This window comes from Paramormyrops kingsleyae, chromosome 25 (genome assembly GCF_048594095.1).
Source record: "Paramormyrops kingsleyae isolate MSU_618 chromosome 25, PKINGS_0.4, whole genome shotgun sequence".
Lineage (NCBI taxonomy): Eukaryota > Metazoa > Chordata > Actinopteri > Osteoglossiformes > Mormyridae > Paramormyrops > Paramormyrops kingsleyae.
The window spans coordinates 1,785,865-1,811,002 of record NC_132821.1 but is presented as its reverse complement, the minus strand read 5'-3'; the positions used below and the strand labels follow the sequence as shown (position 1 = coordinate 1,811,002).

Below are 25,138 nucleotides of genomic sequence, written 5' to 3'. Positions count from 1 at the left end.
TGATATGTCACTGTACAGATCAATTAAGCTAGTTTCTAGTTTGTGAGCTAGGAAGTACGAGATGGGGAAGGGGGGCGGGGGTGGGATGAGCTCAGGTCGCCCCACAGGAAGGGGGGACCGGGGGAATCTATCAAACAGCGCATCTCTAATGCAATTAGTAGAATAAGTTTTAATTTTACCATTAGTTGTATCTTCAAAATGTCTTAATAAAGGTATGAGGTATATAACGAATATGAGTGTGCACGTGCAAAGGGTATAAAAAGTGAGCAAAAATACAGGATAATATGCAAAAATAAAGTACAAATTAATATTAACCGACAGATAGGCCGTAATAGTGTGTGATGTAGCGTAGTAAGTAACTTGATAGATAGTTAATGAGGACTTGATTGATTGAATAAATGTGCACAACAAAGCGGACACTGTTCTTGGATGCTGGCCGGGAACGCGCACGTCGTCCAGTCGGAGGTGGCGCGCCTCGGTCACAGGTACAAAACGTAGTGTCTGTGTCAAAGAAGTGGAGAGCATGCCCAGCGTTCCAGGAGGAATATACTGGGGATATGGGGCTACCACTTGGATAGGATGCCGAGGTCATAGCTTAAATTTATGTGTTCAAAACAAGCAATGTGTATTTGGAAAACTGAATGACAGCAACAATTAGATCGCTATAGCCTTTTTTCGGATACAGATGGGAGAGTCAAATTTCCCTGCATATCCGAGTTACGATAAATCGTGCGGAAAATCAATTCTCTGAAACGGTCCCTTAGGTCTACCGTGAGAAAACTACCGAACAGCGATACATTAGGCGTAGTTAGTTATGATTATTCTTATTGTTTATTTGTTTATTACGGTCGCTTATGGTAAATTAGCTTGAAAGTAGTAAAAGCATAACTAGCCAAAATTAATGAACCATTCTCGTGGGAAAAAAACATAGCCTATTCCTTAACATGCCTCGTCCCAGACTCTTTTGAACTACTTGAATACCACGAGACAACTTCTCTCCTTATTACCTCCCTTTCTAATGCTATGGATTCTTCCCAAAGACAGTAAAAGAACGGAATTGTTTTATTTTGCAGAAAAAAAGAGAAAGAGCGATCGCACATTTCGGGATGAGGCGCCTTATGCATTTCCTGATGCTCGGGCAATTCGTGGTGCACTTGTGGATATCCGATGCGCAGGGGGAATACTGTCACGGCTGGCTGGATGGGAACGGGAACTACCACGAAGGCTTCCAGTGCCCAGAGGGTTTCGACGCCCGGGACGCGGCTGTGTGTTGCGGCTCCTGCTCGCTGCGGTACTGCTGCGCGGCCGCGCACGCTAGGCTGGACCAGGGCGGCTGCACCAACGACCGGAGGCTGGAGAGCCCAGAGTTGGTGGCGCGTAAGTAGCTGTTTTCTGCAGGTGGCTCGCATTAATTCCAGAACATGCAGTATTTAAAGAGCATATACAAAAAGAAACTTGTAAAAATAGCCCAAAGTTTTTTTTAATGCAACAAGAGCAATGATAAAGTAAAATGTTTTAATATGAAACATTCTTTAAATTCCGTTTTACATTCTCCTTGTAAGAATTCTATCTATCTATCTATCTATCTATCTATCTATCTATCTATCTATCTATCTATCTATCTTCTATCTATCTATCTATCTCATTTAATTTGGGCAAATCGAATTAATAGTGTATCCTTTCACGTCGAACATGTTAATAAACACGCGCAATTATGTCACACATTCACTTAGGTAATACAGTAATAATTAAAAAATAATAATATGTTAACACTTAATTTTAAACAACATGCTGGAATTATGATGATTTTTATTCTCATAAGGATACTTTCCATTTCGTTAACCTCCAGAAAAACTGTAATGCAAACTTACTCCTTGGAAAATATGGCGTGATGAGAGTGGTTTTAAACCACACTAAAGAACTGTGGTATTTCTGTTATCGCAACAAAAACAAGTGACATTTTTGTTCACATTCCAGTGTTATTTGTATAATTTATAGGAAATAGAGCTGGAAATATTGGCTGGAAGCGTTGCATTTAAAGAATGTAAATTGTATTATTTAAAGTTACAATATGAGCACCAATAAGTGTGTCCTTTCTCCATATACTTTTCCCATATATTTCTTATATATATAATAAATGCGGTTTATCTTACACAAATAGAGGCAATTTTTAAGCATTATCATTCAGAGCAAATATACAGGCTAGAATTTTTCACTTAGATTACAGAATTAAATTAAGCTCTATCCCAAACCTCGGTGTGTTAAGGAGACAATTTTCACATTATATGACAAAAGCAATCTATGCTTGTTATGGTACAGAGCCAGTCTACATGAGAAATGGCAATAGCAGTTTGCGTAACATATTTGCCACAACAGATCGACACTGTTTATGTTCATGCATCAGTGAGTTGTTTTCTGGGAGAGTTCGGTTGTCCCCTAAACAGGGAATATTTGGATCAGTCAGGGCCAGTCAATCCTATCAGTGACACAGGCGAGCGCCTGGGCTGGCACCTTCTGAGGGGCAGCGACTTCACAGACGGGGGGGGGGGAGGGGGGGCGCTAGCAGTGATGCCTGCCTAGGGAGCCACATTGACTAGGACGGGAATACAGGGGACCAGTCCGCCACTGCACACACATCTCATTAGTGCAGTAACTCAAAAAGTATTTACAGATCTTTTTCAAAATATGTAGGCACATTGTATGGGCTAAGATCTGGAATTGGTCAAGTTTTGAGACAAATTGCATCAAAGTTTAAACAGCACAGAGCAAAGAGATGGGCAGACAGACACAGCAGGTGAACTTGATTACATTGAGACAAGTCACACAAAGTTGGGCTTTTAATAAACATTATTTGGATTTGTGGGGAGTTTGTGTGTGTGTGTGTGTGGGGGGGGGGGGGGGGGGGGTGCAGATTGTAGAGGTTGAGGTGTGTGGGAGGAGTAGGGATTTGGGTGGGGGAGGGGGAGACATAGCTGCCCAGGGAAGACAGCATCTAATTCTAATGGACTTTAATCTCCATTGTTTGTGCCACAGAGCCGATCTACATGCCCTTCCTGGTGGTGGGCTCCATGTTTGTGGCTTTCGTGGTGCTGGGCTCTCTGGTTGCCGTCTACTGCTGTACCTGCCTACGGCCCAAGCGCCCGACCCAGGCGTCCGGCTGCTACTCCCTCTCCGGCTGCCAGGCGGAGACCATTCCCATGATCCTCACGGTGACCTCCCCCACCCCGCGGCCCCCCTCACGCCAGTCCAGCACCATCACCACCGGCTCCAGCTCCACTGGAGGTGGAAGCTCCGGTCATTCAGCTACACCTACATCCAGCCTGCTTCCTCCGCTCGCCTACAGCTTCTCGCTCTGCAGCCAGGATGACCTGACGAAACCCGCTTTACAGCTCCAACAGCACCACCCCGGCCTGCTCCTCTCCCAGCCCTGCTTCTCACTGCCCATCCCTCCGGATCCTCTTTCCAGGGGAAGAGCCTTTGCAGACTTCAGCCAAAGTTGAACTGGAGTCCTGTCTACACCACGGAATCACACTCCCCTATGAAAATGAAAAGGCCACATTTACTGACTAATAGGTGCAGACAGAAGCCAATTCTGTAATTATTCTGCATCTGTGTTGTTAGCAGACAGAAGGACATGGTGGCACAGATGGAGACACTGCAGTGGAGGCTATCTGGGAATAAGGGAATATCTGTGATGGAGGACTGAGCAGAGGCCGAGCTGGGACAGCAGGCAGCCCCCTGTCCCATGTAGCCGGTAAAACTGGGAAGGTGCATTCCATTGTCTGGGGTCTCTCTTTCTTTTTAATAAACATATGCACTTTTAAAAATGTTCTTCTTAACTGGGTTTGTAGCCCATTTCCCCCCGATATCCACTGCAGTTATTACAAAACACTGCGTGAAAAGTTGCAGGTGCTTAAGTGTCAGATCTTGAGGGGGAAAAATGACAACTGATATTCAGAGTCAGAAGCCATTATAAAGAGAAAGGCTGACAGTGGTCTGTGTGGCGGGTGTGGCATCTTTACAATGCTGGCCATTTCATTCAAAAGGGAAGAGCCACCTGATCGATCAAACCAAAAAACGCTGTTGGTAAATTAGTTTAAATTAGTTCCCTGTCTCTTCTTCACCATCAGTTTTACTATTTTGAAGACTTAAATTTGGAGACGTAGAAGTTTTCATTTGAGTAGCGCAGCAAGAATTCGTCATCTTGTATTTGTTAAATCTCTTGTCATATTCAGTGTGTGTGTATAATAACAGACTTGGACAATACAGTAAAGTTCAACAGAAAATAACTTGTCACACTTATAACGTTTTGAATAAATATATCTCAGGTCAGAATAGTGGGAGAAATCAAATTCTGCTAAGGTCAAAAAAATGTACATGCACGTCCTGTGTAGATTGGGTGGAATTTGTAATATTTAGCAATAACACCCATGTGAAAGAATTGCAATAGTTTTTAACATGAGCAAAATTCTTTCTGCTTGCTTTGAATAACAAAGATGGAGAAGGCAAACAGAAAATTCAAACACTCTTATTTTGTAAATTTTATTTCCATTGTCCTTCATGGCAGTAAAAGACATAACATTTAAAAGTTGCAGCTGTTAACATGCAGTAGAATCACAACGCAAGTAAAATAAGTCAGGACAAATAAAAACAAAGGAAAAAAACACATTCGAAAAAGTGCATTTCAAGTGTTAAATTCCTGAAATAGAAACAAAGTACCATTAACACTGAACTGAACAACACTTTCCATTCATGCAGCCACTGATTCCACAGACAGAACATTCTGGAAAGTGGATGTCAACCCCCCCCCTCCAATATCAAAGCCCCCAAGCCAAGTTCATGCTTCTCCCTCAAATAAGATGAACAAGATTCAAAAAAGGTGCGTGGAATTTGGACAGTAGGTGTAAACACGGACACCCATGAAGGGATAAATCAATCCGTGTATCATCGGCAGATTGATTTTCCAGGCTGAGCATCAAGGTGTTGTTCACACAGGAGATTCTACCAGACATGCAGTTTACTGTCTGGGAGGAAGCCAGCATGAATCCCGCTAACAGACGACTTGTCAAAGGTGTCCCTCTGGAGAAACACTGTTGAAAGTTAAAACATGCTATTGACCACTACATGTAACCACGATTACAGTCAACCAGCAACACAAGCCGATAGGAAGGTATGGGAACGCAGCTGAGTTGCCAGGCTGACAGACTTGTGTCCAGTGGCAGCGTAATGAGATGGAACTCAACAGCGCAGGGGCTGTACGACAGGCCATGCGGGGGGGGGGGGGGGGGGTTCATGCAAACTGGCGGCACACAGTCTCTTGCTTTCACACATAGCATCATGCTGTACGTCGGCAATACACTTCGAATGGCACTTGCGCAACCAGCGCTCACGATAAACAGAATGGGCTCGACGCAATGGCGCCCCCCTGCAGGAACACACACGCACGCACACGCACACACACACACACAAAAAGTACAATGACTATTCTCCCATAGGGAGAGAAGGACGACCTCACAGACAGAACTTAAACCTAAGCAGCAAGAGCAGTAATAACATTAATAATAATAATAATAAAAAAAAATAAGAGTAGTAACTTCAAAACAACAACAATACAGGAACGACACACAAAAATTTTCACAAGTTTTTCAAAGCATGTTAAAATTAGGTCTGGATTGGAAAAAATATATAAAGCATGCTTGTGTGATGTATTTTTTAACAATATAAAAATATGGATACACAAAAGAACTAGAGAGAAGTACACTGCCAGTGACCTGGTATTTCCACTCTTCCCCCTCCAAAGCTTAATGGCACTTCTGTTTCAAGGGATAAACTCTATTCGAAGAGCTAACATGACAACGCAGATTCAAAACTCAGGCGACATCTCTCTCCCCCGCTATCGAATGCAATGCCTTTGAATTCTGTTAATTTTCTCTTAATTTTGCGAGTGCCCTCCGAGTTTAGTGCTGAGATCTCCAACGTTCTTTAAGGCGCAGATCATTAACACCACGTCTGAGTAAATGGAAGGTACAGCTTATGCTCTAGAACACGCTGATCCACAAGTGTGGTGACAACGACCTTTAAAATAAAATATCATATATGCGTGACTATCTATGTGTTTATAAACAGGTCTAAAAACAACCAGTTTCCCAAATTAAAAATGACCACAAGGTGAAGGCTTCAATGTATATATAATGAGGCCTTGGCATACACCATAGCTGTTACAGATCTTGTGAATTCAGACGCAAACGGACTGGCATATCCTTATCTACACACACATCCTGCAAAATCCTCCTGGGCCGGAGGGTGAGAATATGCCAGCCGGAACAAGGGGAACGTCTTGGTATTTCATCCACAGATTGGAGCACAGAGGTCGATCACATCGGTGACTCTTTGGCAACAAACACTGAGGTGCTCTCCGCTCACGGCTCTCAGCTTGCGCTGGGTGGCCGCTGTCTCTCGCCGGAAGGGGTGTGGATTTCCTGCACCTGTGGCGCAGATTAACGTGCCGATGCCTAATGAGGAACCTCAGCCAGACGCTCGTGGAAATACGGAGCTGTAATCATGGACTCGCTCTTACGATACTGTAAATTAAGACAAGCTGTTTGGCTCCATTCAGTAAGAACCCCCCACCCTTCACCCCTCCTCCCAACCAGAGCCAACAGCTTGAAATAAAACATCTTCCCTCTTCTGTCTGCCCCGTAGAGAGAAATTCATACCACTGAACATGAATGCAGTGCTTGTGCCTGCTTGAAACACACCTAAAACACATGAACGTTGAAGTCTTTGTTACTCAAATTCCTTCCCTGCTCCATAGATCTGTCTCCCGTCTTCTCTCCCGCTAAAAACGGCAAAGGGAGTCGCTCCCGGCCTTTGCCTTGTCAGTCTCATCAGTCCTTTCCCACGCCACGCGACGCCATCGCTGCGGCTCGGGGGAAGGAGGGGCTAGGAGCTCAGCTGGGGGTTCGGGGCCGGGCCTCACCACTCGTCCGGCCTCCGCTTGGTGGTGTCATATGCCCGGATGACCTCTGACTGGGAGACCACTCCGTTCTCATCTTGGGAGAAGGCGTAGCCATCTGAGGCGAGGGTATGACAAGAGTTAGCGCACATGATGGCAGGGAGAAGCAGTGAGAGGCTCGTGCCACGGCAAAGAGCCCTGCAGAGATATGAAAGCACACGATTCACCAACCTGCTCTCTGCCTGTCACTCTAAAATGATGATGCAATTCCATGAATAAACCATCAATAAACAGTCCGAAATGCGGACTGTTAATATATTTCATGCTCATATATTCACAATTATTATATATGTATGATCTGCAAATGCATTTGCACGCTACATTTCAGAGTACTATTCTATTACGTCTGATGAAGGGCTCATTTATTAGTTTTTCTAGATTTGCTAGTTTTTTCCCCATTATTACTGCCAAGGTCTTGCTGGTCATCTCGTTGTTTGAATGCACCATGTTAAATGTACTTGATTGATTGGCTGGCTGACTCATTATAATTTTAATTATAGGTGACTGATTACATCAGTTTTTGTATATCATGATGGTTATTTTATTCTCAGCATCGGAATGCAGGACCTCATTCAAAACCTGCCAGCTGGACCCAGCAGGTCCAACTCAAATTCCCAGTTCCCAATTTTCCAAGTACACCCTGTGGTTTTTGACAAGAACAAAACGTGGGCATTGGCCACAAAACAAATGCACTGCAAACACACAAAAAAACACAAGCTACGGGGGAAAAACACACGGATGATGCCTTTGCCGATTAAGGAGAGACCTGCACGCGACCTAGAAACACCACGGTGGCCAGGAAACACTGGAGATGCCGACATGAAAACAGACAAAGCAAAGTTTTGCAATGATTTGGCCAACACTGTTGGACATGCGGCCAAATCTCTTTGCGATTGAATCAGCTGAACAAAATGAACATACTTTTTCATTTCGGCTGTTTCCGTGGTCATCCGCTGGCATTCTAGACCTGGAGGCGATGGCCTCCCTTCTGCACCCAACACTCAGAGGTACTGACCCCTTGACTCCCAACTCACCTTCACATGTCGAGTGACTTGGCGTGTGAGGGCGGCTATTGGGGGAAGTGCATTGTGGGAATGATGTTTAACAGGCTGGTAAGAGGGGGGGAACATCTTAATACATTTTTACATGGGGGTGAAGTGGCACTGCCTTTGTGTGCTTCTGTTAGGGGCTGGCAGGCTCGGCAAATGGCTAACCAGTCAAATATCATCCAAAGGCACAAGGCACCACACTGGCAGACTGACCAGCGGCTGAAGCGTAATGTGTATGGATTGATTGTCTACTTCTGGATCTACCCCGCGTTCAACTTCGTACAACCGTGGGTGTGTCTGTGAGTCCTCAAAGTACCATGGGGTGGTCGAAGAATACCTGAGCTAGTTACGTGTGTGTGTGCGTGCAGGTCGTATATATTTTGTATTGTGGGGACCAAATGATCCCACAATGTGATTAAAAACCTGTTATTTTGATGTTGTGGGGACCATCTTTTCGGTCCCCAGAAGGGGAAACTCAATTTGATAAAAATCTGTGACTGCAATTAAAAAGACAAAAAATGTCAAAAGTCTTGTGTTTTATTTGGTTACTTAGGGCTGGGTAGGATAAGGTTGTCATTGTAGAGATTAGGGTTTTTCCCATAGAAATGAATGGAGAGTCCCCACAAATATATGAATACAAATGTGTGTGTGTGTGTGGGGAGGGGGGGGGGCGTTCAATGGGCATTAAAAGGGTTAGTTTCATTTTGTTACACCTCATTCACCATCACACTTCAATAGTGATATGGTCAAAAGTGAAGAAATCAGTCATATCAATATTCCCTTTGAAGATCTGTGATGCATGTGTCTGAATGTGAACGCGTGAACTTACGGAGCAGATTCTGCTGCATGGACTCTGAGCTGTACATGGTGACCGTGTTCTTCTTAAAGACGTTCTTCAGGAGCTGGGCCCTCTCCGTCAAGCTGAAAATCGACATGCACAAACAGAAAGGGGCACTCATGTTCTCACCTGCCAATCAAACCTGGCCCTCCCTCAGCATGGTAGGGAGGGAACCAATCATGAGAATCCATCACTGATCCCGCCTCCAGCTTCAGCTTCTTTGCACTATAAACATTGGCTGCTATCTTTTAAACCCTTTTAAAGTACTCTAAAAAAGCAAGCAAAATATCAAAATAATCAAAAACAAAAAGATGATGAATACTCTTGAAGCCACTGATGAGCGTGTCATGTGTATGCTGCTGTGGTACTGTGCTGTATGCCTGAACTGTTACAATGCTCTATGTACTGTCTGAGAGCTGTTTACTATGGACATGCCGCCAATTTTCAAAGTAAACATTCCCTTACAGACTGATGCTGTTTGTCCCTGTAGCACGTCTTAGAGAGTCTCTGCCAAGCATAAAAATAGGTAAAAAAAGGAAAAAACACCAGAACCTGTGAACACCGGTAAGAAAACGCTTCCCGATTTTCAGGACCCTAAAGACTTTCCAGCCCAATCACAGTTTCCTGCCCAGCTATTCAAAACTTTAGCTCCACCACATCAGAAAAGCAAATCTGGTTTTGGTAGCCACTCATTATTAGGCTACAAAACGAGATTTTTAGTGTATGACGCATAAGAGACCCCGTAAATCTTCACCTTGACCTATAAATGGCTGTGGATGTTGGGCATGACGTTTGATAAACCAAACAAAAAGCCTCACTCAGCACTACGTACAACAAGACTCCCCTAGTAGGGCTTTGGCAGCGAGCCTGCCTGACATTTTAATTTGTGTTGATGGAATCAAACGGCTCACACTTGCAATGGCAGCTCTCGCATTTGTATCCATGTCCAAACACAAGGCTCTAAGGGGTAAGACCTTAACATTTCTGGTGTTTCACCAAGGGAAACAAAGCGGGGTGATATTAGCAACACACATCCAGTGAACAACTGAAAAGGCAGAACGTTAAGCACATAAAGTCAAGAAATAGATCTGGTCCATCATGTGACAATGGCTTTGAAGAATCTCCTCCTCTTCTTGTACTGTAACCTGAAATCCATGTACCAAGACAAGCCTTGTGAGCCGAATTAAACTAAGTGCTAATGCAAGTGTGCATGTTTGAGTCTTATTCAAGCAGAGCTTCAATAAGGGGGAAATGGTCAACTCAATGACACTTCATCACTTGTACAGTAGGTACATTAATAAAAGGAAATAGGATGACTGAATTGTTAGAATCTATAAAATGAGGCACCATGTGGATGTGTGCCCAGAAGCTATAAAACCAAGTAATTTATTTTATTTATTTATTTGAATTATCATCTGGTGCCATAAACTCTGACAGGTTTATGCCATAGGACTTTCACACTTAACCTTTGTGGTTACTCTGGGCATCATGGAACCCAGGTGAAAGCGATTATTCAGAAGAATGTGCAAATAATGTCTCACAACCAAATAAGAACTTAGAGAAGCAAATAAACCAGGGGGAGAGAATCGGGAAAGTTAGCGGTTTGAAGGGAGTGCACTTGAAGAAATGTGACAACAACAACATACAAGGGTTTATACGTTTCCGCCCATCGAACATGGGGTCAGGGTGGCCATTAATCTTTAAGGCTAAATTACACGGTGTGTCCATTAATCATGGGTGATCTTGACCTCACAGTGTCACAGTGGAGAGGGACTGGTCTCACGACTGCATTAAAGCCTATCCAACTTCTGCCAAAACCAACAGGCTGCCATTCGTCATGCAATTATCCTCATGCCAATGACAGCCAGAGGAAGTCCGGGTTCCACCCCCAAGCTTCACAAAACTGGTCAAGCATGAAAAGAGTGTTTGTATGGGGTTCCCGCAACAGAACCCTGCAGACCACAATCACTGTTCATGCTGGGGTACATTTACAGTACATGCACATATTTAGCTGATGGTTTTGTCCATACAAGTGAGAGTCACAGGTCCCTAAAACAATTGGGGTTAAGGGCCTTGCTCAAGGGCCCAATGGTGAAATCATTCTGGCAGCCAGAGGATTTGAACCAACAACTTTCCAGTTAGAGGCACAGAGTCATAAACCCCAGAGTTACACACTGCCCCATTACAAAAGCAAACCTCAATAAACTCATGGACAGTAGCTCACATGTGTCACATCTGCAATTATCTGGTGCATCTTGTGAATCTTAACCAAGACACAGACACTATACAATTACCCCCTAAATCCTTCATGTTGCTCTACAAGATTCTCCATATTTTGTTTGATGATGGTGTCTTGTAACATTGCAGAACCTCAAAGGTTCTTAAAAAGCTAGATTACGTGTCAGAAAAATGAGATACAGTGGTACCTCAGTTCTCGAACTCATTAGAACTCGAATTTCTTAAAAGTCGAACCAACCAGTTCGAAAAAACATTAGCTAGAACTCGATCTGAATCTCAGAAGTCAAACCGTGAATGCCGACCTAAGATAACTTGTACGCAGGGGGAAAGTCACGCGGCACGTCTCTCAGCGGAGACAAAGGGTAATGCTCCAGTCTCAGCCTTGCATTCGCTGTGATAGCATTGTGCATGTTTGCACTAGCTGAATACATATATTTAGACAGTAAAAATACATTTAGACAATGATAGACAGTAACAGTAATTATTATGATATAATAAAATACATTTAAAAACAAAGATTTCTTATTAATTTAATATTAATAATAAACCATTAATATGTTTAATTATAATAATATTGTTGTGCCGAGTGGGGACAGAACGGAGACAAAGGCGCAGACGTCAGGGTATCGGGGAATACGGGGTTTAATTACAGGTAAGGCAGGCAAAACGCAGATGGATAATACAATGACCGGACTGGGGAAACAAACTGAAACTCGGACAAAATACAGAGAAACAGCCAGAAACAGCTGATCACACGGGGATTCCACATGAGGTTAACAAGGGGGCGTGGCACACGGAAGGAGCGGACGATCGGGGCAGGACACATTGTTTTGTTTAACTTTACACATTACTTGGATATATTTATTTTATTATTTTACAAATGACTGTTTTGATAAATGTGCTTAGATGTGTTTAGTACAGTATATGCTTTTCTTGTTTTATCCGGTTCATTTTGTGTTAAAATGCTAAAAAAAAAAAACATATTTAGGTGTAATTTTTTGGGACCGGGAACCAATTAATTGGTTTTCCATTATTTCTTATGGGGAAAATTCAATCAGAACTCGAACTTTTTAGGATTCGATCCAGAGTTCTGAACGTATTAAATTCGAGTTCTGAGGTACCATTGTACTAATTTATAAAAAGACCCACAACAGGGAGAAGTTTCCCAGCATGACTAAGGAGGTAAACGATTTATTTAAAGATATTTAGAGATGATTTAAATGTACATGCAAAGAATTAGGAAAAATAAAGGCAAAAAGGGTGGAGAGAGGTATACCTCTTCCCATGAACTACAGCCCCGGGATCTTCAGACCTGGCCTCCAGCTCTTGAACTTCATCAACCAAGGTCTTGAAGCAGGACTTCTTGAACCTGAGGCACATCAGAAAAAAGACAACTTATCAATGAATAATATATCATGAACAAATTCCAGTTCAAAAACTGTAGCCCAGATGCAGTGACAAAACGAGGACAGTGACACTGCACCTTGAGGTCAGCACTCATGCAGTTAGACATTAATGACAGGGATGGGACTCACACTTTGTAGGCCAGGTCAAAGACGAGCGAGGTAACAGGAATGAAGAGAAGGCCGGTCCAGAACACCCCTGAACTGAACATCATATGTGCCTGCAAGGTAAGGACACATGCTTCAATCCAACTGGAAGGGACAGGAAGCTCAGACAAAGAGGCATCACAATACCTGCCAATAGCCCAGCCACCAATATGCGAATAAGAACAGCCATGGGGTGCGTGAAGCCCCAAAGCAGATGTGTGCTTCAGCCCCATGCAGGTACAAAGACAAGGTATGGAGAAAATGGTCCACTGGCACCGTGCATGCCATCTGAGAGACGTGGTGCTTCTCAGTGCTGTTTGTGGTGATGCTTTTCATTCCAGCTGAGATTTAGCGGCTGCGTAAATTGAACTGTTAATTCCTCATGTTACACTTAATGATCTATAAAAACTATCATTTATTACATCACTTTCAACCGGATTTCAGAGGGATATACTACATGGGGATTATGCCTTCCAGCTGACCTGGAAATCCCTCAAACATACTCGGTCTGTGGTAGAGAGAGGTTTGGGGTGACCTCTTAGGTCACTGTAACCCTCATCAAGAGCAATTGCTTGAAAATCCAAATGTATGCTAGCTGTGAAATATCCACTGGGTTTAAAAGACTGATCTTTTTTAATTAATGGCTCAGTAAAATGACACTTTTCATTATATAAACGGATCGCAAAGTTAACACACTTGTTATTTCCATTTTAATAACTGCAGAATTGTCAGAAGACAACTATTCGTCTAAATTAAACCTCTGAAGTTCACCACATATATTCTGTATTACGTTTTGCTGAAATTGTGCTTAATTTATTAGCACTTGTACTTGTAACAATCCAGAATATTAAAGCATTTCCAAGCTTTTCTTCATCTATATTGTACAGCACAGCCAAATGCAAGTCAGCTAGTGTCCCTAGAGTAGCTGGGGTCAAGCCCTTTGCTATAGGCCCAACAACGACATGACTACTCGACTAAAATGTGACCTGAACACTTTCCCTTCTGTACACAGACCCCTAAAGGGGTGAACCACATATCATTCACACCTTCAAGCAGTACAGTACTCCTTTTAAGGAATAAGGATACTCCCAGTGATTCCATATGGAATTTGCACCCACTGTGCTTGTATTGACCCATAAGTGAATTAAATGAGGAAACAAGGTATTGTGAAGACCATCCAAGAGGCGCTGCTATTATTAAGTGGCATTCAAAAACACACACATGCACTTGTACAGTCACTTGATGATCTGTGCTGCAATTTTTCACAAGAAAAATCACCTATTATCAGAAAAAAAAAAAAAAAAAGACGACAATATTTCTTACTTTCCCAGCATCCTTTTACAAAGCATACTACTTTTTCAGGGAATGAACCCCACCATTAACTGCGAGCCAAGGAAGTAACAGCCATCTCGATGTCAGAGGGAAAGCCTCTGACGCGACTGACCCTGCAGCTCACCTCCTCCCCGTGTTTGCTTTGGCCGGCATGACTTCAAAACACGAGAAAACCAGCTACATCCTGTGTTGCAAATTACTGAGCTGGCCTACTCATTCATATACTGTATATACAGCATACCTATTTTCACTGAAAATTCTATATTTTGACATTGTCAATAGAGTCAAAGGCTTTGCTGTATGACCCGTAGCATAATATTACTGGCATGTGTTATGAAAACAAATGTTTTACAATCTGTAGGCCAGTGAACTGTTTTCCAAATTTGTTTTGCATTAATTGGTCAAAACTTTGATTCTTCTTCAACTGCCTACAATATTTCTAGAGGAATTTCATCTATACCCATAACTTTTTTTTTCATAATGTTCTTCTTCAGGGCCAGTATGATCTCCATTTCCATCATACCTCACTAATTGTCTTCTCATTAGTTGTGATCTCCTGTTTTTCGCTTCACTATGGGGCTTCACCCTGCTGGTTGCTGTCCATAATCTGTGATCCAGTGCTTTCAAAATATGATTATTTCTCCTGATTTTGGCTCCTGTTCTGCAGTTCTAATGTGCTACCTGTCATCCACATCTCTGACATTTTGACCGGTTTTCTTCTACTGCCCTGCTGAATGATTTCTTTGAATTTGGCACACAAATTCTAGAGGGTCAGATGACTTTTTTGTCCATTTTCAGTTCAACTTGGATCTTGCATATAAGTAGTCCATGATCTGTTCCAGAACCGACACATGATCACCACAATGTTCCATCCCTGAACGTTTGCTCTTGGACACAACTAGGCACCCCTATAGGAAGGTCAAGCAGAAGGCTCTTCCATCCCTGGTCTCTAAGGCTTTCTACAGTGATGGTGAGTATTAAAATTTTATAAGTTGAAGGTGACTCTGAGGTAGCGATTACATCGAACTAAATGCAGCGGTTTATAGTTTAATGGGATACAGCTGGACTGGTAGTAGTTACAAAGCCTGGAATCCTGTGTAATTTCTCATCATCCTATACCACTATCTCACATCCAGAAGTGCAACACCTAAAATAGCGGCGCCCCCTGCCCAGGCTCCCCCTGCCAGGCGCCCTGTCTTCCCCTGGTCTTGCAAAGCTGCATTTGTTGCCTTTCCTCTGGAGGCTATTTTGACTTTGATTTACAGCTGTGGTTTAACAACAGTGGCAAACTGAGGTGTTTTATACCCAGGGGACTTCAGTGTAAGAAATGGCATGAATTTTCTTAAAATCCTCCAGCATAATTTCCTGCAGGTGTGTAGCAGATCCCAAGGTTCACCAACATTAGCAGAGATGGAGATCTGCCCACCAGCCGGACTTCATCTTTTCACGGAACCATCCTCTGTTGAATCTTTTTTAACAGCCATGCCAATTAGAAACTGTCCTCCTGTATTTCACAGGTGAACACCTGACAAATGTGCTTGTTATTGTCATGTACGGGAAGAAAATTGAAGCTGAATTTCAGCTTGCATGTCGATACAGTAAACTGCCCTGTGGGGTAGCTAATTCAAATCAGTCCTGGGGGGGAGGAAGCTCAACGCTACCAATGACAAAACAAAAGCATCAGTCCAGGATAAAACAAAATCGTAAGAAAAGACCTTTGTTTCATTTCCTCTGACAAGACTGACAGTACCTTACGGTGCCTCATTACTCAAAGGGAACACTGTAATTCCTCTAATAGCAGCCTTGTAATACCCTCATTGAGTCAGATAATCTTTCTTCTACATGCTCACAAAGGTTCATGGGCGTTTGGTAGTCGGGGTATTGGCTTTGACGTTTCCTCAGTGAAGGTTTTTCCAAAACTCCACATTTACACAAAGCAGGACGCAAATGTCATATTAGAAATTTTTCTGTTGAAAAAGTCTTAATGAATCTTGTGTTCTTTTAGCTTTCTGAAAGGTTATATATATATAAAAAAAACAACAAAATTTGCTAGTCTCCAAGTATCCAGGGCAAAATAGAGTTGGTTCGATTTTCTTAAGTATTTATTAATCCAGAGAGACCTTCTACTGGACTTGTGTTTCTGTGGGTAGTGGAATGTGCCTGTATTGTATAGAGAAACGTTGTGTTTCTCTTCATGCATAATTCCACTTTTCAGGAACTGATCGAAACACTTCACTTCCTCTCTAACATTATGAAAATAATCCACTAAAAGTCTGGCATAACCAGGCAGGTGACATATTGGTTAGACACCGGGAACAAGAGAGTAAGATGTAAGTCTTAGCAACAGTATTTTTTATTAAGAAATACATCCGGTTGTTTAACTTTGTTAACTGAGAAATAGATGGAGTTTGCAAAGTATCTATATGCTTTGTTCACTGGACCCAGTGGCTATCCCCCCTCCCTGCCTATATGCTTTGTTCACTGGACCCAGTGGCTATCCCCCCTCCCTGCCTATATGCTTTGTTCACTGGACCCAGTGGCTATCTCCCATCCCTGCCTATATGCTTTGTTCACTGGACCCAGTGGCTATCCCCCCTCCCTGCCTATATGCTTTGTTCACTGGACCCTTGACGCAGTTTAATATGCAGTGAGCACTTCCCCAATGTGTCCTGTAGGTACCCAGAAATCCCCCAGATGCCACGTTTACCCCCCCCTCCTACCTCTCCAGACATGTCTGGGGCCAAGGGTATAAAGGGCCACAGGGAGGAGTATATGCCAAAGAACACTATCCACAGTCCAATACTGCCCCAGATGGCGATGTGGCTGAACTGCAGGGAACAAGTCAACACAATTGTCCTTAAAATGCATAAAGCTTTTAGAAGGCCAACAACATTACCATCATCCACGTCTGCAGAATTTCACTGTATCTCATATTAACAACATATGACTAAAGTATCTGTATTACAGTCAAGCTTCAGAGAAAAGGCTGATAACCGCAATTTTTTTTGTATTTTGCAAAGCTAAACCTAACAGGAGGGGAACATACATACCATAGTCCAAGATGAGGTTTCCAGTCCAGCTTTCAGACAAACTGTTATAACCACAAACTAGAGGAGAAACATTAAGATCAACTGAATGATGATTATGAGGTTATGTCCAGCATAGGAGAAAATACTGATACATTACTCCACTGAAAACGCAGCAAAACAAAAAGAAGTAAATTTCAACCTTCTTGGCACAATACTCTGTTTCCTTAATGGATCAGATGAAGTGTGCATGCCCAAAGACTCACCGTGTAGACCATGTTCCCCAGGAGAAGATAGTCTGCTGTCCTTCCACTCCCAAACACCGTATCTACCAAAGAAATACAAATTTAGCACTATAAAGGTCCATCCTTCCATCCATCTTCTAACTGGATAGGGTCATAGGGGGCGCCTGCAGTAGAGTTCTGTAGGGGCCCAAATTAAAGCCCAAGTCTGGCCTGTACCCAAGACCTTCAGAGCGAACCCGACCCAGCCTGAATAGTACTAGCAGATCTAAAACTTGAACCTGACCTTATCCTGAAATAGTGGGAGTATTAGTCATACATGCATAAGGAGACATTTGCGAGCTATTGCCGTATCACTTTCATTGCTAGTCGCATGCTTGTTAGATAGTCATTGTGAGAACGGAAACGAGCAATGGGCCAAGCAAGTGCAAAAAGCAATTTGCACATTTAAAAAACAAATTGTGTAAAAAAAACTAACCCAAGCCCAAAGCTGCACATAAAAAAGACTGACCCATAGCTGGCCCAAAACCCGATACTTTGCAGCCTATGCCCTGTATGGGATGGCAGTCAATCGCAGGGCACACAGACAGTCATACTCTGTGGCCAATTGAGAGATACCGGCTAACCTAACCACTCGTCTTTGGACCGTGGCAGGAGAGTGGAGCTTAATGTTTTTGAATATTTCAGACATGTAAAACCCTTTATGTCTACATTCCTAGTGCAATAGTACAATAATAAAAGACAAAAACATGAATCAGTGATTAATGACATGTTTAATTTGTAATATTGTCTGATATTTCAGTAAATTACTTATTTTTACTCTCCTTAATTGTTTCCTTGTACTGAAACCTTTTTAAAACAGCCATGGTTTTGACAGCTGTAGACTAATACTTTTCAGTTAGTGGGGGAAGACTGTTAAATTGTTTCAATTCCACATGTCTTGAAACTCACCATTTTGAAACATCTGTTTAATGTGCTCACCATTTTAAAATGTCTGTTTAGTGCAGTCAGCTGTGTAAGAGAGATACTTGGAGCTGTTCCCAGTTAAACCATGAACAAGTATAACCAACAGTATTAAACCCCTCTTTTTTTATGGAGTCTGAAATTGTCATACTGGTCTGCCAAAGAGTTTTAGGGTAAAAATGACAGCAGCCATGTTTCTGGAAACCCATTGTGATAAAATCATCACATCTTCTCTTGGCACTGAAGAACATACTGGCTGCATGTATGCTGACATTTAACATGTAGTTTCGGGTATAAGTAAAATACATTTCTTGTGCTGCAGATGTCATACTATGTTTGTCTAATGTTTTTCCAATGTTAGTTAGTGTTCCCAATATTAGTTCCAGAATACATCTACTCTAATGTATAAGAGGCATCCCAAAATGAAGCAGAGTTTGTTCATGTTGTCAGTCACGTCCAATAAGGCTTTGTCATGTGGTCTCTGACCAATATGAGGAGGTTTAAACAGCCAGTCAATCACAGACTGAGGCGTCCCACAATTGCAAACAGCCCAACCTATTGGGGGTTGTCCTCTGCTCCTAGTACACAACACGTACATATTATTTTAATACCACACAAAATTCCCAGCCCGGGCCTGAAATATCCCGACATCAGGATAACGTGTACACACAAATAGACACAAGGATGGCGTTACCATGGCGGAATGCTTGCAGAGGAAACCAGAAGAGGATGACTGAGTGGAAGAGACCATTCAGACAGTGAGCCCAAAACACCTGGCAGGATGAGAGAGACAGTTATTTACATTTTGATTTATTTATGGGACACTTTTATCCAAAACGCCATACAATTGAGAGAGTAGGGGGTCAACCAGTCCCTGGATCAACAGGATATAAGGGCCTTGTTTATGGGCACAAGAATGAACCCACTTTGCCGACCATGGGATTGAATCAGGGACCATTTGGTCACAGACACACTGTCCTAACCCACAGAGCCACACACTGTGCATCTAATGACTGATGCCTTATGCTGCCGATGCTTTTGGGACTGCACCACATGCATGGGTCTCTAGCGTGTGTTTTCCTGAGCTGGGGCATGCGAGGGTCAATCACTGGGAAAACATGTGGGTTACGGAGGGCAATCTGGAGTTGCTGGTTTGCTTCAGTAACAGTAGAAGCTCATGAGCATACAGTCAATAATCATGAAAAAATTTGATTAATATCAACATTAAAATATTAACATTAAAGTGTTTTAACATTAAAGTAAAATATAGTCAGCCCTTGTGCATTTGTATTTCGTGATTCGCGAAATCACAGATCCACGAAAATTTAATTGGAACCAAACTTATTTGCATCCTCGATTTTTTCGCAAATCTTTGAAAAACCCTACAGAAGTGTTTGTTCATTTTTCATAGTAATTTATAGTAAGTTTTCATGCTTTTAAGTGTAAAATTGGTAAGAAAAATTTAGTTAAAGATTCTACTGTGTTTTTGGGGAAAGTTCAAGACATACAGTATAAATCAGTTAAAAAATCCCTTAAAAATGTGGCTTTCTTATGGAAACGTTCCATAATACATACTGTACTGTATCTTTACAAGACACGAATCCCATTCGCAAAGTTTATTCCCTTTGGAACACTAATGGTTACATAAATATTAGAAAATAGTTAATTTACTACTTTGAAACAGTAAGTACACATTAACGTAAATTCAGACCCAAACGCTACCATGAACCCCCACCTGAAGAGGGAGACTGAGCTAGGAGCTGTAACTCCTCATGCACACCATGCAGTCATTTTCACTGTACTACACAGCAATCATAATCGTCATTATCTTAAATCAATATTCATCATTTGTGAGTACCCATACTACTGTTTATTAAATATTTTTAATGTGTGTATTTTTGTTCTCTCTTTTTTATGGTTACCGCACACATCGTATTTTTACAACTTATTTCTGTACGTCGATCTTTACGTAATTTTTATTTGACTGAATTCCTGTATCTTGTATGTACAGTACATTTTTCCTTTACGTATTTTACTGAATTGTACCTTTGTTATGTATATGACTTCTGTCAATAAGTTTACAGTCCCGTTCGTTTACTTGTTTTACCTTACTGTGAATGCAAAAGAAAACGGCAGCCAATGCCGTGTTCTATGAATTAGTAGGGGTAACATTAGTATACTGTACTGTAAATGTGCTAGTGTGACATATCCATTAGGCGATACTGTACTCTATTTTTACATCAAACATTTGTTTTTTTAAAGGTAATGTATTAAGCTAACTTTTAAATGAAATTGAAGTGTTTTGGGAGCATGACAGCAGTCATATTTAGAGTTTAAACTACACAAATAAGCACATATTACCATTTTTAATGACTATCAAACATCCGCAAATCATTCGCGACGGGTTCTGGAACCGAACCTCGTGAATGTTCGAGGTCTCACTGCATTAATAAGCAACAGTAACACAGATTATACAGTTCAACGTTTATGGGTAGAAGTACTGAGACTGGAAAAGGCTTGGGAAATACGGTGATCCTGTGTGTACTTTGGATGAGTTTCTATATCATTGGTAAAATCCCAAATTTACATTATGAGGGAACCTGGCCAAAAACGGCAGATAAAGGTGATGTAACGTAAATAATCCAACCTGTGATTTTCTTTTCCACAGCTGCACAGCACACTGTTCAGAAACACAAGGCAGCTGCAAACATTTCTTACGGCTATGAAGTCCAGCTGCAGCAATGCTAAGAGATTTAAATAAGACCATATCCAGCAGAAAAATGCAGGCCAAAGAAATCCCCATAATCATGTCAAAAAGAAACCAGCGTATGGTGCTCAGAGGATTTATGTTAATTAGATTTCTGAATTTGTGCAGTACTTTAGCAGATTAAAGTGAGAAAGTGAAGAGTTGAAGGACATACACTGGATAATAAGGGGTTAACCCAACAATGTTCTGCTTCTAACAGAGATGTGACTGGCATTGTAGGGCAAGTGTGAAAGTTATAGCCTTAAAATATAAGGGAGCTTGTAGGTTTGTCCCGATGAACGCCTCTCCCCCTTTCAGACACATTACGTCTCCGCTTCCTATTCTTGACGGAGAAAGTGAAGTACACAGGTAGTGAAAGTTTAACGGCAGAGGGAGGGGCTAATTTCCACACTCCTGGTTTCCTGTCTTCTCTGTGATTCTGTGAGCTTCTGATCCACCTTCCAAACTGGGGGCTTGCAGATCATCACAATGCTGACCTTTATGACAAAGCTGCTGCGGGAATTAGGCTGCTTCTCATAAGCGTAAAGCCTCGAAAATAAGCAGAAACAGACTCCCAGCTCAGACACTGCTGCCCTGTACAAAATCAGGAGAGAAAAAAATCCAGGTGAAGAAGCTCTGGAAAGTCATCAAGCAGTCGAGGTCTCACATGAAAGCAAATCCTCTTCGCTTCTTAGCCACTGGCTCCTCATGCTGAAAAATGCAAATGATAAAACTAATAGGAAAAATTATTCTTCACTGCAGGCCGATTAACAATCCAGAGACAGAAGCCATTTTCGATTGGTCAGAGACCTTCCCCGGCTGCTATTGGTCTCCTCTGACTGAGACAGCGAACTGAAGAGTGATTATGGCTGAAATCACTGCCAGAGTGAAACGCTAGGTGATCCACTTTCCACAGGTCAGAGACGCTGGCCGTACCAGTTTACTGTTACTCAGAAGTCCCAAAGATACAATTAAAAGTCAGATGTTCTGATGGGCATCATGGGAATGGCAGAGCAATTTCACACAGCTCACTCTCTTCACTGTCAGAAGCTGTAAGTCACACCGACAGCCGTCTGAACACACAATACAGATGGACTCAAGTGACAAAAAAGGGCTATGAAGTTCTGAAGACAGTGAATAAGCTACCAGCAGAGGAATTGATAGTTAGATTTGATCCAACTAAATTTTCCACCATAGTATTTGTAATAAACTTTCGCAGTTTTTATCCATTTGTTCTACACCTGACCTTTATTGTGGTTGAAAACCTGATTTGACCTGGCAGAGTGTCATAGTATTTCAGTATCATAATGGCCTTCCTCTGTTTTTTGGTGATATACAAACCTCAATGCCTCAATATCCATCACTGAAGACAATTCCAAGGGGAGAGGAAGATGAGGCAGTTGAAATGCTGGCCTATCAAGTTCTCATTTAGCTAATAATGTTTTGTTGTTGTGCATATGAGACTGAAAGCAACCTCCTCCTTTATTTTTGACAGTCAGTTTGTGAGTGATACAGACTGGCTGCCACAGGCAAACCTGTCTGTGCAGCGAGGACAGTCATCTCATCCACTGCAACATGCAATCAGCAGAGGGATGACATTTTCAGTGGAGAAATGGAAAAATATCATCATTTTAGATGTCATTATTTTGCTTGCTACTATCAATATTAGATGATTATAATAATATATAATAATATTGGAATATCCCTCACCCTCCCCAGCCCAGAGTCAACGACCTCCATCACACCTCTCTCCCCCCTGGAACTCAGAATACACAAAGCGGAAGTGAGCTGGCTGTTCCAGAAACAGAAGATCAAGAAGACCCCGGGCCCGGATGGTGTATCCCCCTCCTGCCTCAAAACCTGTGCTGATCAGCTGGCTCCCATCTTCACCCGTATCTTCAATAGATCTCTGAAGTTGTGTGAAGTTCCCTCCTGCTTCAAACGCTCCACCATTATCCCGGTTACCAAGAAACCCACCATCACAGGACTGAATGACTACAGACCTGTCGCCTTGACGTCTGTGGTCATGAAATCCTTTGAACGCCTGGTTTTAGCTCATCTGAAGGACATTACAGGACACCAGCTGGACCCCCTGCAGTTTGCCTATCGGGCAAACAGGTCGGTGGATGATGCAGTTAATATGGGGCTGCATTATATCCTGCAACATCTTGACCGGCCAGGAACTTATGCCAGGATCCTGTTTGTGGACTTCAGTTCTGCTTTCAACACCATTGTGCCTAATCTCCTCTCCTCCAAACTCTCCCAGCTCAACGTGTCATCAGCTACCTGTCAGTGGATCACTAGCTTCCTGACAGACAGGAAGCAGCAAGTAAGGCTGGGGGAGATCACTTCTGAAACACGGTCCCTCAGTATTGGTGCCCCTCAAGGATGTGTCCTCTCCCCACTGCTCTTCTCCCTCTACACCAATGACTGCACCTCCAGGAACTCAGCTGTAAAACTCCTGAAGTTTGCAGACGACACCACCATCATTGGACTCATTCAGGATGGTGATGAGTCTGCATTCCGGCAGGAAGTTGAGTGGCTGGTACTCTGGTGCAGTCAGCACAACCTGGAGCTTAACACGCTCAAGACTGTGGAGATGACAGTGGACTTCAGGAGACATCCGTCAACACTGCTCCCCCTCACCATATCAGACAGCCCGGTGTCTACTGTGGAGCTCTTCAAGTTCCTGGGTACCACCATTTCCCAGGACCTGAAGTGGGAGTCCAACATCTCCTCCATCCTCAAAAAGGCCCAGCAGAGGATGTACTTCCTGAGACAACTGAGGAAGTACAGTCTCTCACAGGAGCTGCTGATCCAATTCTACACTGCAGTCATTGAGTCTGTCCTCTGCTCCTCCATCACAGTCTGGTATGGAGCAGCCACTAAGCAGGATAGGAACAGACTGCAGCGAGCTGTACGGACAGCAGAAAAGATCATCGGTGCCCCCCTGCACTCCATCCAGGACTTGTACTGCTCAAGGACTAGGAAACGTGCAGTTAAAATCATTTCAGATCCGTCACACCCAGGACATAATCTCTTCCAGCTCCTCCCCTCTGGCAGGCGCTATAGAGCTCTGTACACAAAAACCAGTAGACATAGGAGCAGTTCTTCCCTCAGGCCATCACCCTCATAAACAGCTAAGCTGTCACCTGCCCCCTGTCTACACTCTACGTCGTACCTTAATAATGTACAATGTTACCCACGTGGGCTTGTATATAATATTTATATGTTTCATACTTGTAATTTTTTGTACAGTGTTATTTATTGTTTGTTTGTATAGTGTCATTTATTGTTGTATAGTGTCATTTATTGTTGTATAGCTTGTATAGTGTCTCTATGTACGAGAGAGTCTCAAGCTGCCGGAACAAATTCCTTGTGTGCCCCAGCACACTTGGCGAATAAAGGCTGATTCTGATTCTGATTAACTGGCTTGTGTGATTGTTTCCAAGTTTGTTAAGGATGTAGTCAGTCCAATAATCCATCACTGAGCTATAATGATTTGAACTAAGACAGAGACATGGAGAGATGCAGTGTAATAGCTGAAATGCGACAGACTGTGGTTCTCTGTGGGAATCTATACAGGCTTTACAGGAATTTGAACATCTAGCCCAGAAGAAGAGAACAGTTGACCTGGACCCCTCTGTTCAGCCAGCTGTTACCTTGGTGTTGAAGCCCATGGCATTCTGGGAGGTCTTGTAAAGCTCGGGGTACTTCAGCATGTTCTCCTTCTGGCAGCAGCGCTCGAATATGCCCAGAGTCAGGGGGGGAAGGGCGGTGAAGAGCTGCCGGGGAAACAACGGATCAGAGGCCTCGCAATGTCACCATTCACCCCACCCTGACAGCGCAGGCCGCTGTTATCTTCTGTTTATCCAATGTGTCCCCACCCTGCTGCCTAGAACAGGCAACCCCTGGCCAGGATAAGTGGTCAAGAAACAGACAGAAGAGAATGTTACATTCTCACTAGAACACATTTCATTTGAGATCATGAAAAATATTGGAATCAAATATGCTGCCTACATGTATCTTTTTTACAGTGGTGGTACTACACTGGCGTTTTACCTCCGGTTTCCAGCAACATCAGGGTATGTAGCTCAGTGGTAGAACAAGTGCTTTGGCATGTAGGAAACCCTGGGTTC

General features: G+C 42.8%; 2 protein-coding genes across 4 annotated transcripts in view; one reads left to right on the top strand and one right to left on the bottom strand.

Moving 5' to 3' along the window:
• Positions 1–151: 151 nt before the first annotated feature.
• On the top strand, positions 152–4,289 carry LOC111833181 (protein shisa-3 homolog). 2 transcript variants are annotated; one of them, XM_023791162.2, is made up of 3 exons: positions 526–587; positions 1,074–1,377; positions 3,034–4,289. In XM_023791162.2, the coding sequence occupies exons 2-3, from the start codon at positions 1,107–1,109 to the stop codon at positions 3,498–3,500; spliced, it is 738 nt and encodes a 245-aa protein (XP_023646930.1). In that variant the 5' UTR covers positions 526–587; positions 1,074–1,106; the 3' UTR covers positions 3,501–4,289. The 2 variants fall into 2 exon arrangements, with proteins under 2 accessions (XP_023646929.1, XP_023646930.1); XM_023791161.2 differs by having other exon boundaries at positions 152–1,377.
• Positions 4,290–4,526: 237 nt separating this feature from the next.
• LOC111833176 (phospholipid-transporting ATPase IA) overlaps positions 4,527–25,138 on the bottom strand; it is a 127,624-nt gene continuing 107,012 nt past the window's right edge. For both annotated transcript variants that reach the window (XM_023791154.2, XM_023791155.2), the window contains 9 exons: positions 24,662–24,784; positions 18,948–19,026; positions 17,315–17,376; positions 17,073–17,129; positions 16,743–16,850; positions 12,676–12,764; positions 12,417–12,509; positions 8,894–8,985; positions 4,527–7,073 (listed from right to left, as the gene is read on the bottom strand). In XM_023791154.2, coding sequence (XP_023646922.1) covers positions 6,976–7,073; positions 8,894–8,985; positions 12,417–12,509; positions 12,676–12,764; positions 16,743–16,850; positions 17,073–17,129; positions 17,315–17,376; positions 18,948–19,026; positions 24,662–24,784 — 801 coding nt within the window. In that variant the 3' untranslated portion in view covers positions 4,527–6,975. The remainder of the gene's footprint in view (positions 7,074–8,893; positions 8,986–12,416; positions 12,510–12,675; positions 12,765–16,742; positions 16,851–17,072; positions 17,130–17,314; positions 17,377–18,947; positions 19,027–24,661; positions 24,785–25,138) is intronic.